The sequence below is a fragment of the Squalius cephalus genome, assembly GCF_949319135.1.
Source record: "Squalius cephalus genome assembly, chromosome: 23".
Taxonomy (NCBI): Eukaryota; Metazoa; Chordata; class Actinopteri; order Cypriniformes; family Leuciscidae; genus Squalius; species Squalius cephalus.
In genome coordinates, this window is record NC_137144.1 from 17562864 (window position 1) to 17576297 (window position 13434).

The 13434-nt window shown below is 36.9% G+C and overlaps 1 protein-coding gene across 1 annotated transcript; it reads left to right on the forward strand.

Moving 5' to 3' along the window:
* The first annotated feature begins 200 nt into the window (after positions 1-200).
* On the forward strand, positions 201-13040 carry bmal1a (basic helix-loop-helix ARNT like 1a). Its single transcript, XM_079858658.1, has 19 exons — positions 201-331; positions 3586-3644; positions 3751-3898; positions 6284-6304; positions 6418-6456; positions 6550-6582; positions 6679-6836; positions 6959-7038; positions 7137-7229; positions 7314-7431; positions 7519-7668; positions 9361-9607; positions 9905-10011; positions 10131-10281; positions 11373-11461; positions 11539-11647; positions 11728-11821; positions 12180-12273; positions 12349-13040. The coding sequence occupies exons 3-19, from the start codon at positions 3759-3761 to the stop codon at positions 12504-12506; spliced, it is 1881 nt and encodes a 626-aa protein (XP_079714784.1). The 5' UTR covers positions 201-331; positions 3586-3644; positions 3751-3758; the 3' UTR covers positions 12507-13040.
* The last annotated feature ends 394 nt before the right edge of the window (positions 13041-13434 follow it).

Genomic DNA, 13434 nt, shown 5'->3' on the forward strand with positions numbered 1-13434 from the left:
GCAAGAACATTAGACAATGCAGCAACATGCGATTGAGAACCACCCCTTACTGGGATCATCAGCCATGTCGGTGAATCGCAATAAACCCTGTCTGATTGGCTATTCTGTATGTCAATCATTCTGCCGTGAAATGTAACCTCCATTCCGATTGGCCAAAATAAGTGCAACTATTTATCCAGAGATCTTATTGGTGGAAAATATAGGTTAGTGGTCCGACAGTCACACGAAGGAAAGAAAAGTAGGTCAGAGACTGATTCCGTTTATGTCACAGTTCCTCACGGACCGGACGTCAAATAACCGAAATAAACTGTGATGATCAGCTATTCCTCCGGTAAGTGTGACGTTTTGACGTTTGACAATTATCTCTAAGTATCGCGTAATGCTTATCGATGTATTATGTGCGTTTTTTTTGTCCTCTCGAATATTGATTTCAGTAGGAGGGGCGTCTGTGACATTTCTCAGGTTGAATACCTTAGAACCGATGCAGCTGCCACCACAACAAAATCAACCATGGTGTCAGTGATTTAGTAAGAAAGCCATCAATCATAGCAGAACGGAGCCACAAAGACACCCGTCATCGATGTGAGGTTAATGATCTGCGTCGCCTTTAAGTCGGTTGAATACAGGGAGTGCAGTTGTGCTTGAGCCTCCTGTGTGGGTTAGTCACTTCAAAAGCTATTTGCATTTACATTATGTCTGCTGTATTCGCCTCCTAAATTGGGGCTCTCGGATCCTTATGGGTTGGTGATCTATCTAGACAGAATTTTGTGAAGCTTAGTAGGCTTTCACAAGTGATGCTTTCTAGGTAGGCAGCTCGCTATGGGTTGAGTCAGGGCTACATGTTAATCAGTGGCGTCATTGTGCTTCCGATTGCGGTTTACCCAAGTCCGTTTTACTATCGTTGTAAAGAGACCAGTTTAAAGGTTGTGAGGTTGGCCACCAACAGGTTGCGCTTTTTTAAACCAGTCTGCATAAGGAATAAGAGCTAGAGATAATTGACTTATACTATATATATATATGTATATGTGTGTGTATATGTGTATATATGTATGTATGTGTGTGTGTACATTTATTTATTTACTTACACACACATAGTGGGTCCAAAAATCCATTAAAAAAATCTGTAATTTTAAACCTGGAATATTTAAAGGTATAGTTCACTGAAAAATTAACATTCTGTCATTAATTACTCTCTCATATCGTTCCAAACCCTGTAAGACTTTCGTTCATCTTTCGGAACAGAAATGAAGATCTTTTTGATGAAATCTGAGCGATTTCTGTCCCACCGTTGACAGCTATGCAAATATGAATTGAGTGGTTTGAACCATATTTTCTGAAGAGACTCGATTGCTTTATATGATGAACAGATTGAATTTAGGCTTTTATTCATATTTAAACATTGATCAGCGAAACATAAACAGAAGCTCAACCGAACCTGCTTGACACATGAGAACAAACCTCTTTGTTTACCTCGTTTACCTCGTAATACGAGAATGAATCTCATTGGTTCTTGAGGAAGCTCAAACATGCTGCATAACACGAGAATGAACCTCATTGGTTCTTGAGGAAGCTCAAACGTGCTGCGTCACACGAGAATGAACCTCATTGGTTCTTGAGGAAGCTCAAACATGCTGCGTAACATGAGAATGAACCTCATTGGTTCTTGAGGAAGCTCAAACATGCTGCGTAACATGAGAATGAACCTCATTGTTTCTCATGCGTCTCGCGAACATGCTTGAGCTTCTGTTTACCACAACTGATGTGTGAGTTGATTAATGAATGTTTATATGTTAATAAAAGCCTAAATTCAATCTGTTCAGCGTATGAAGCGATCGTGTCTCTTCTGAAAATTACCTGTTTGTGACACTGACCTTGTAAACTCATTTTTACAAAAGGTCAGATGTTCTATGTATCACTCTTAGGTTATGTTGGGTAAAGTTCATGTTCATTTTTCAGTTCAGCTTTTCCCTTACATTTTTATGCTGATAATATAATTTGTTATGTCAAAAAAAGGGAGCTGTCACATTTGTGCTTTAGTGAATATTTCTGAGCGTGGGTAGGCTATATATTTGAAAGATAATTTCTATATAGGCATTTAAACTATTAATTATTTAAAATATTTATATTTATTATTAAAATGTAGTTAATATGTTAGTATTTATTTTTAATATTTTAGAATATTAAATATAGTAGTAAATATAGTAATATAGATAATATTAGAAATGTTTTTTTTATATTAAAAAAGTAATTAATATCGATAACAAATAGTACTTAATGAATTTAAAACATTTAAAACAAATGTGGCAGCTTGTCCCAACCTGATATTTGTAAAAACTACTATACCTTAAAAGACAGTTTGCTTTTAGTCATGACAAATCGAACAAGTTATTATGTGAAAGTGCTGCTTTCATATTGTAAGATGGGTGTGCTGCATTCCTAAAGTACAGCATCAAACTCTCATCATTAGGGCGTTCATCACTTTTGACTTCCAGTTGTTTTTCCTTTAACCACATCTGGACTTTCTTCCATTCATCCACACGTCACGTTTCTCCTGAATTTGTCTGTAACTGTAACAAAAACTTGAGGCTCATAATTGATTTGAGTAATACAGGTATAAATCAAGGGACGTTTGATATGCATAGGTGACTTTCGTCAAACTGAAATCATCTTGAATTCAAAGAAACTGAGATGACCTACTTTTATCTTTTTTGCTCGTCACTTTCTTCCTCTTTTATTTATTTTTTTCTTTATCTCTGGCAGTCTAAAGGCCCACGCATTCAAGAAAAGATCATTTAGAGATGGGTAGAGTGTCGGTGATGCATGAGCTATGCATCCATATGCTTGAAAAAAATCCAGTTTTGTTATATACCCAGGAACACTTTTGTTTAACTATGTGAATTTGAAAAATGACTGATGCGTTGACGCATGTAAAACTGTGCTCTTGCACCAGAATGGGCATTTAAACGGCTGATTGAAGGGTCTGTGAACACTATTTCAGCAGAAAATCCCGTTTGAACACGGGGGAGTCCTGTTTCATTTACGGCTGGAGAAAATCGGTCTTCTGGTCCTTTCTTTCTGCCAGTTGCGTTTCTGTAATCTAAATGTGGCCTAGATTGCGAGCTTTCCAAGGGTTTCCTGGCAACCAGAGCAGGTCATTGATGAAGCTCAGTCATTCCTCCTGGTGTGTGTGTGTGTGTGTGAGTGAGTGTGGGAGTATGAGCGAGATTGTTTTTCCTCGTTTAAAACAGCCCAAGCTACCTATTAACAACTTCAAGGGATAGTTCACCCAAAAATAAAATTCTGCCATCATGTTTTCACCCTTAAACCTGTATGACTTTTTATTTTGAGAAATGTCTTTGTTTTTTTGTTTTTTTTTTGTCCATAAAATGGAAGTCAATGGGGTCCAAAACTGTTTGGTCAAAAAAGAACGGTCCTCAGACAAGTGAAGTCAGCTATTTTCTATTAAAGAATACTGACTAGTCTTGACTGTAACTCATACCTCAAGTGTGACGTCTATGTGAAACTGAAATATAGTTTTTCGTTGTTCGAAACCCTTTGGTAAATGCAGCTGTATTTTTTCCACAGGATCTTGCCACAGGTGGAATGCCATGAATTGAACACAGCTGATTGACTGAATCTGTGCAGTGAGCATCTTTTGTTTTCTATACACACACATTGATATAATTTATAGCATATTGTCGCCATTTTAAAGAACTGTAATGTAATTTTTTTGTCCCTGTTTCTCTTAAGATGATCTAATGGCAGACCAAAGAATGGACATCTCCTCCACGATGAATGAGTTCATATCCCAGAGCTCGGCAGATCTCATCAGCAGTTCCATTGGCACCACGGGCATGGACTACACCCGCAAGAGGAAGGGCAGCACCACTGAATACCAGTGAGTAAACCCTGATGGTATAGGATATAGTAATAGTAGAAAACATTTATTGGTTATAGACCTTATGTAGCCCCGCCCCTTTTCAGCGCTGCGCTCGTTGTCTTTTGACTTCCGGTCTGTATTTTCACAGCGATTTTGCGTGTTTATGAATGAACGGCTCATTTTAAAATCTTCCAGGTCGACTGACATTTGTTAAGTCATCTGCTTTAAACATTACAGTCCTCATGATAACTTTCGTTAACTTTACATTAAGTAAATCCACTTCAAAAGCTAATTACTCCTGGACAGCAGCGCCATAGAAATATACAGAGCGACCGCAAAAACGGAAGTTCAAAGACAATATTCTAAAGATGGCGGTGCCCTCGTTTCTCTGGCGCATAAGGTCTATTGTACCTGGCAAACTAGGTCTAAGCAGTTCTGTAATTTTTTTAATAAAAATAAAATAGTTACAGAAAACAGTAATGGGACGTTTTTTTAATTATTTACTTGGAAATTAGACAATGTAAAAAAACCAAATAATTTTTCAGAGATGTCGTGAGATGAAAAGTGGCCTGTTTTTCAGCACAAGCATCTTTTTTCCTCCAAAATATCTGAAAAAAACAATGTCTTTTTCACTCATTGTCTTGATTATAAATAATATGATTTTTATAACTTGCATATTATTTATAAAGTAATATATTGGAAACACAGTAAGGTCCCATTAGTTAAATGGTTTATGCATTAACTAACTATGTGCAAAACATTTGTTATAGTAGCCTATTTATTAGTCTTTGTTAATGAAATAAATAAATAAAATACAGCTGTTCATTGTTACTTCATATTAGCTCTGGTCTTTTGATTTTAATAATGTATTAGTACATTTTGAAATTAACTAAGACTAATAAATGCTATAGAAGCATTTTTCCTTGTTAGTTCATGTTAACTAATGTAGTTAACTAATATTAACCCTCAGAGAGTCTTCGTTTAGCAGTCACACTCAGTGCCTTCCCGGTCAGAAGTGACCGGACCCCTAAAAATGAAACTTCCTCCATCCCAGTAAAAACCAATGCAATTTATTTTTGTTCTATAATATTTATTCTTTTTAATTTAGTATTTTGAGACAATTTGATTGAACTTATTAATATTTATGCAATATTTATTGTCCATTTTTTGCCATTGAAAATAATGTTTTATTTTTTATTTTTTATTTTTTTTTATTTATTTTTTTCTATGCGGTATTTTCGGTTAAAATAGAGACTAGGCTTTCATAAAAAAAATAAAAATAAAAAAAATAAATCAATTTATTAAACATAAAATTAAATAAATCATGTTATTGCATGGGTTTACCACTAGATGCCTGTAATAGCTCTAAATGGAGATGCTTGTGAATTCTAGTTGTTTTTGGACCAAATTACTTACTTTTAAGATGTGGATTGATTGTATTTTTTTAGAAATTCTCAAATAATACTTTTTGCCAAGGTTTATAACATTTTATTAATTATTATTTTAATAATTGTAATAATTATTATATTAATTATATATATATATATTAATTATAATTATTAATTATGTTATGTTTTTCACTCTTGATGTTTTAGAGTTTCACCCCTTCATTGCTGAGCACTTTTTTTCTGCATCGTGGCCGATTTGTAGCGAATTTTTGAGTTTTTGTCAATTTCCCATTCATTTCCTATGGGGGTCATTTTTGACCGAAGACCATGAGTGTGACTATTTTTTTTACGACCACTTAGCATGCTCGGATCATGAACTCAATTTTTGTTTGTGTTCACATACCTAATGCCAGAAAAGTCACCAAGTTTCGTAACATTCCAATGAAGCTGTGATTTTTAAAAATTCAAAACAGATTTTTTGTAATCTGAATTTATTGGTGTGTATGTGTATAAAAGTGTGTTTGTATGTGTGTGTGTGTGGGTGGGTGTGAATTTTTTGCACTCTTGATGTTGTAGAGTGTCACCCCTTTACTGCGGTGTACTTTTTTTTAGAATCGTGGCCGATTTGTAGATTGTACAGACAAAAATTCAGAGAATTTTTGTGTTTTTGTAAATTTCCCATTCATTTCCTATGGGTCGGTCATTTTTGACCGAAGGCACTGAGTGTGACTATTTTTTTTACGACCACTTAGCATGCTCGGATCATGACCTCAATTTTTTTTTGCATACACATACCTAATGCCATAAAAGTCACCAAGTATCATAACCTTCCGATGAAGCTGTGATTTTTTTAAATTCAAAACAGAAAATTTTTCGGTCAGAAGTGACCGAAGACTCTCTGAGGGTTAACAAATGAAACCTTATTGTAAAGTGTTACCAATAGACTTGTATTTAAATAATAGAATGTTATTTTAAAATATTTATAAATAATAATGTTTTTTATTTTGTTTTACAGAATTGATGGCTTTTCATTTGAGTGAGTACAATTCTCACATAAACTTTGCCCAACTGAGGTCATTAAAAATAATTTACATAATTTGTTGTAAAAGCTTGTTTCATTGAACTCTGTGGTGCTGTTCATTTTCACAGTGATAGCATGGACACAGACAAAGATAAGACACTGGGAAGGTAAACATGAATTACATGCTGTTATCTTTAAATTCACAGTTCTAATAATACATGAATGATTAATAAGTAATAAATCTTTTCTCCTAAATCCAGGGATGAACAGCAGGGCCGGATAAAAAATGCCAGGTAGAGTGAAGATGAGGCTTTTCTCTGCCTAGTTAGTATGTTGAATGTAAATGAGATGTGTTGCTTGTATCTTTTTTAATTTTTTTGATTTTTTAGGGAGGCTCACAGTCAAATAGAGAAGAGGCGCAGGGATAAAATGAACAGTTTTATAGACGAGTTAGCATCGTTAGTCCCCACTTGCAATGCCATGTCTCGCAAGTTGGACAAACTCACTGTACTGCGCATGGCCGTCCAACACATGAAGACGTTACGAGGTGAGAGTTTTCTACCACAGCATGGGCCAAAATGGATCTAAATGAGCTCATTATGATTTTAAAGCAAACTTTTTCCATATTAATTATGCTTGACTTTTTCCCTTTCTTTCTTTTTCTTTTAGGTGCCACCAACCCATACACAGAAGCCAACTATAAACCAGCATTCTTGTCGGATGATGAATTAAAGCACTTGATTTTAAGGGTGTGTTTAAAATATCAACTCCAAGGCTTGCGAGATTTGATTATATGGAAAACTGGTGAGGATCTGTTTTAAAACTCTTCTTCCCCCTCTTTCTACAGGCTGCTGATGGCTTCCTCTTTGTAGTTGGTTGCGATCGTGGAAAGATTCTCTTCGTCTCGGAGTCTGTTTATAAAATTCTCAATTACACTCAGGTATATTTTCTTGACACTGATCTCTTGCTGCTATGCGGTAAAGTTTTTGACGTTAATACAAACTGTTTTGTTTTGAACCATCAGAATGATCTGATTGGCCAGAGTTTGTTCGACTACCTGCATCCAAAAGACATTGCCAAAGTGAAAGAGCAGCTGTCATCGTCAGACACGGCTCCACGGGAACGACTCATCGATGCCAAAAGTAAAGTTTGTTTTATTAAGTATTTGCAGTCATTTGATTCACAGTTAAGCCAAAGGCACTTGGACTGATGTTCAGTTCTCTCTGAAGCTGGTCTACCAGTGAAGACTGACATCACTCCCGGCCCCTCCAGACTGTGTTCAGGGGCCCGCCGATCATTCTTCTGTAGAATGAAATGCAACCGTCCTTCTGTCAAGATGGAGGACAAAGACTTTCCCTCAACGTGCTCCAAAAAGAAAGGTATTACTAGCTTTGCAGTTTGTCTGCATGAGATAAAAGGCATATACACACACACACACTCTCACACTCTCTCACCCACCGTCCACTTTATTACACCTGTTCAAGTGCTCATGAATGCAAATATCTAAATTCACACTGAGCATCATAATGGGGAAGAAAGGAGATTTAAGTGACTTTGAACGTGGCATGTTGGTGCCAGACAGGCTGGTCTAAAACTTCCTGGACTTCGGCTTCGGTCTATCTATCGCAGTTTCCATGTTCGTGGAGTAAATAAATAGGTTATAAACTGTGTTTGCACAGCTTTTTAAAAATAGCAGGTGCCAATGTTTTGCATGCATTTGGCCAATCAGCGTACACTTGCGACCTACGTACACGGTAGATCCTATTGTGCTGGTTTAGACCCTACTTAGTCTCAGCTTCATACCTCATGTCCATGGTCTGTAAGCTGGGCGTCTGATGCATATGGCACACTTAACTGGAAACTCTTCAGGATTTTCGAAGCCATCATCCGATTGGTTGAATTCTACAGGATGTCCGGGAGACGTGTGAGTTGCGGTCCACCTGGAAACCAAGATGCCGTGGCGCCAAACTCCCTCATGGAAGAACGCCATCGTGTTTGCACCTGTGACAAAGGCCCTTCCACACTGAGTGCGAAATTCCGAAATTTTCGCACGTTAAAAAATAAATACAACCTCACGTTATGTCAATCTCACTTGCACACTGCCTCCGAAACTTTCGTCCGTCAAAAAAAAAAAAAACGGATCGGGTTCGATTTTCTGCGTTTTTCGCATCCGTAACAAGCATTTGAATGGTGTTTTGACAGTTTAGAGCCACAGAATGACGGATACGAAAAAACGCATGCGAAAATTTCGGATTCAGTGTGCAAGGACCTTAAGTGCTTATTGTAGGGACATCGACGTTACATTTTCACGCCCCTAAACATGACGCAGAATAAAACGAACTGTGATTGGTTGCTTTACATGTCAGTCAGACGGCCTCTGGGCGGTCCTTGGCCAATGAAAGCTGCGATAGAGTCCAGTCCTTCTGCTATTAGTCTGAAGGTCTGGCTACGCGAGACTAGACCCTACTCTGAGCTAATGTAGTTCCCCCAAAAGGCGTTTTTAGTCCCCTATGTCTGTGCGGATGTCTCCACTCTTTTTTTCACACAATGAGATAATGATCTGAGTTTGGCTTGACCAATGAAAAAGGTGTAATTTCAAGCATTTCCCTGATCAGAGTGGGCTGGCAGTTTTGTGTCCCTTTATACTCTGATTAATATAACAAGAATACAATGCATGTTATGAGGTGATATACACCAATGTGCAAAACGTTTAACAAGGATTATTTTAATATGATACATGCTACCAATAAGGTTTCATTATCTAATAGTTCTATCATAAAAACATAATAATACACGTATTGTCCTGGGGATATGCATGTTCATTCATAGAAGGTTTGTCTACGAATTAGTGGAGAGAAGCCCTTTTTATAAATATTGGGTGTCTGTCTTTGCATGCGGCCACCGTCCCCGACCTGCAATGTCCTTGAGGTCCACTAGTTACCTGGCTAGTGTCAGCAGGGGGAATAAAAGTTTAAAATGATCAGTGACTTCTTGGAGCCTGCTTGGAAGTCTTTTAAATACTTCAAATGCATCGCTTCAAAGACTGATGGGTAAATCTCTCCTCTCTACAGCAGACCGCAAGAGTTTCTGTACCATCCACAGCACTGGCTATCTGAAAAGCTGGCCGCCCACCAAGATGGGTTTGGACGAGGATAACGAACCTGATAATGAGGGCTGCAACCTTAGCTGTCTAGTGGCCATCGGCCGCCTTCATCCGCATATCGTCCCTCAGCCCATGAACAGCGACATCCGCGTTAAACCCACAGAATACGTCTCCCGCCACGCTATCGATGGCAAGTTCGTTTTCGTCGACCAGAGGTGAGAAGATGCCTTTTGCTCTATTTCACATCATCTACAAGAGATGAGATTTCCTGAATGATAACTGAATCTCTCTCGGCAAACCACTAAGTTTTAATATGCAGTTTAGTATTCGCTTTTAAGGCTCTTACTCTAATAATGCCTGAGGTGAGCAGATTTGGTTACTCTCTAAAATGAGACTTGAATTGTCACAGAAACCTCAAGGGTCTACAAGTATTGATTTCAGTTCTCACATCAGTGAATTAGCGTCTCATCTAATCTGTTAGCTCATCACTACAATTCATTGTTTCCATTTAGGGCGACAGCCATCCTGGCGTACTTGCCCCAGGAGCTTTTAGGGACGTCGTTTTATGAGTATTTTCACCAGGATGATATCGGTCACCTCGCCGAGTGCCACAGACAAGGTTTCGGTTTTATTTACTTGATCCTCTCATTCATACCATTTGTAAATAAATGTTTTATTTTACTGTTATAATGCCAGTCTGTATCACATTTGTAATAAGTGCTCACTTTTTTATTTCAGTGCTACAGATGAGAGAAAAGATTAATACAAACTGTTACAAGTTTAAGATTAAAGACGGCTCTTTCATCACTCTAAGGAGCCGCTGGTTCAGCTTCATGAACCCCTGGACCAAAGAAGTGGAATATATAGTCTCTACAAACACTGTGGTTTCGTAAGTGTCGCGACACATTTCAGTTGTGAATGTTTCATTAAGAAGGTGCTAGGCCAAAATGATTAAAACAGCATATTCCTTGAATCAAGCAGAGGAAATGTGCTCACAGTTTACATACTTTTTGATCTTTCATAGACTATAGACATTTACTTTCTTAATAAATCACCCTGGTGTTACTGTACACAAATAACCAGTGCGAGTGATTCTAAAGAATAGAAATGTTTATAATGTTTTTTTAAAGGCAGTTTAAGTTACATTTAACAAAAGATTTCTGATGACATAATGAAGACAAAATAATGTTTTTAAATAAATCTATATTTATTAAAAACTAAAAATACTAATATATAATGTGTAATATATTTAGTAATATTAGTAATATTTTGTATTACTGTAAAAAAAAAAAAAAAAATATATATATATATATATATATATATATATATATATATATATATATATATATATATATAAAATACTATAAAAATATGTGTTAATACTAATAATGTTAATGTGTTAATACTGTGATACTAATAATAGTACAGAATAGTATTGATAAAATCATATATATATATATATATATATATATATATTAAATAACATTTTTATTATTAAGAATAAAACAAAAGATAGTATTATTTAGTATTTAGCATTATTTAAATTACTACTTTGTGTGTGTGTGTATACGTGTGTGTATATAAAATTTTATAGTGATGTTTATTTCTGTTAATGGAGTTACTACTACTACTAATACATATTATTGAAATTATATTACATATACAGTATGAATTTATGCAATAATAACTTAATTTATTATTATTAATATTGTTTTTTCCCTAATAATAATAATGTACTAATTTAATATTATTAATTGTGTGTATACATATAATCTGATATTATTTATTAAATACTACTAAATATATTTTGTTATATATATTAAATATATATTATATATATATATATATATATATAATAAAAGCAATTCAAATCCTGCTAAATATTGTTTTACACAGAAATGTCTTATTTCGAATGTAAATGGATTTTAAAATCTATTTCTTGTTGACTTAAACACAGAATAATATTGTTGCTTGTTTCAGGGGCAGCATGCTTGAAGGAGCAGATCCTAGTTATTCCCAGACAGCCTCGTCCCCTCAGAGCATGGACAGCGTTTTAACATCAGGAGACGGTGAGATCATTGCCCAGCTGTTGAACAGCAGTCTCTCTTACACGCCTGGTTTTAACAATTGTGTATGTTTATGGCAGGCGGAGGGAAACGCCCTCTCCAGACGGTTCCTGGTATTCCGGGAGGGACAAGAGCGGGCGCTGGCAAGATAGGACGCATGATAGCTGAGGAAGTGATGGAGATTCAGAGGTACTTGCAGCATCTGGCACGTTTAGGTTACACTATCACAAAAATGATCTTGAGTCTATAAAATGATGTCCCGCCCCTAGGATTCGAGGCTCCTCACCCTCCAGCTGTGGCTCAAGTCCTTTAAATATCACTGCCACTCCCCCACCGGACACCTGCTCTCCAGGGGGCAAGAAGGTGAGACACTGTCCTCGTAAATAGGTCCTTGACCACATAGTATTAAGGCGAAGGGGTAAACAGAAGTTTGAAAGATCTTTGTAGCTGTGAGCGATGCCACCCGCCCCGTTTAGATGAGCATGTAAATATGTGAGAACACAGAAAGCATCTGATCATAGTGATGCGGATAGGAGAAATGAACTGGTGAACATTTCCACGTCAAAGAAGGCGGAGTCTCAGAGCCACACCTTTACATAATCGCCATGGACCAATGGCAGTTCGAAGGTTTTTACCAGCCAGAGCGAACTTTCCGGCAATCTGTTTCTTCGAATCGGAAACACTTCTTGTTTTTCTTTAACGTTTATCTCTTGTGTTGTAGATTCAAAATGGTGGAACTCCAGACCTGCCGTCAGCAGGAATTGTGCCTGGACCCGATTCGATAGGATACCCATATTCAAATAACTCATTAATGAGTGAGTACACTAGCTTCAATGAATCGCATATAGTATTCTCACGCAAGTGCAATAAACGAATCTCTCCGCCCGCAGGTGATAACTCGCATCTTAGCATTGACATCATGGAAGAGCCCGGATCCAGCAGCCCCAGTAACGACGAGGCAGCCATGGCTGTTATCATGAGCCTCCTGGAAGCGGACGCTGGCCTTGGTGGACCTGTGGATTTCAGTGACCTACCCTGGCCCTTGTGAAACCGCAGCGGACTCCGACCACAGGATGCTTGTTCGTTCCAGGGCTAAACGGGTCTAAGCGCCGGTCACCACAGCAGAGGCTCATGGGACAGGAAGTGCACCGCAGAGGTGTGCGGAAGCTAAAGAGGCTGTGGTGTTAGAAACAGGACCTCATACTCAAAGCACACCAAATGGTTCAGCTGCATACTTCCTGCCGAATGAGGATCTGTGCATTTCACATCTCACACGGTTTTATTCCCGACCTGCCTGTTCCTCTGTAGATATCGGCCTGGATTATTCCTGTGGTATCCATCAGCAAACATGGATATCTTTCTATACATATATATATATATATATATAAATATATATACCATTTTGTTTGTGTTTTAATGTTTTTACACTACAAAAGTTGTTGAAATGTTAAATATTCTATATGCAGATTGTAACTAATATTGTAATTCTATTATGTAAGATTTCTTTATGCAAAATATATATGGTTAAAGTGTAACGTATCAGCAGTGGATATTTTTAAAATAAAAAAAATCTTGTCTTCAACAGTGCTTTTTTTATTTATTTTTTAGATGGGCACTTTACTACCTTCTATTAATATTATATGATTAATTTATATCTTGATAAATAATATATATACTGGCTGGCACAGATTATTGATGTCCTTTGGAAAAGTGCTCGAGATTTTTCCTCATCGAGCTCTTCTCATGCCTGCTTTGGCCAATGTCTCTTTCTCTGCCTTTTGATTGGTCCTTGGCTGGGATATTTTTGTTCTATGTTGCCATCCAGTGGTAAAATGAAATGTGTTGTCAGGGGAAAGAGACTATAGCTTGGCAGTTGAGTTCTGGATTATAAAATCAATTAGAGCCATTTTTAATTATTTTGTAGGTCGAGTAAAAATTACACGCATGGTTTTGAGCATTCTATATCAATTTAATTA

Excerpts from the sequence above, each read along its gene's own strand:
- bmal1a (XM_079858658.1), top strand. The coding sequence starts at position 3,759 with ATGGCAGACCAAAGAATGGACATCTCCTCCACGATGAATGAGTTCATA. Across the intron at positions 7,039-7,136 it reads TAAAGCACTTGATTTTAAGG|GCTGCTGATGGCTTCCTCTT; the intron begins GTGTGTTTAAAA and ends CTCTTTCTACAG. Across the intron at positions 11,462-11,538 it reads CGTTTTAACATCAGGAGACG|GCGGAGGGAAACGCCCTCTC; the intron begins GTGAGATCATTG and ends TGTTTATGGCAG.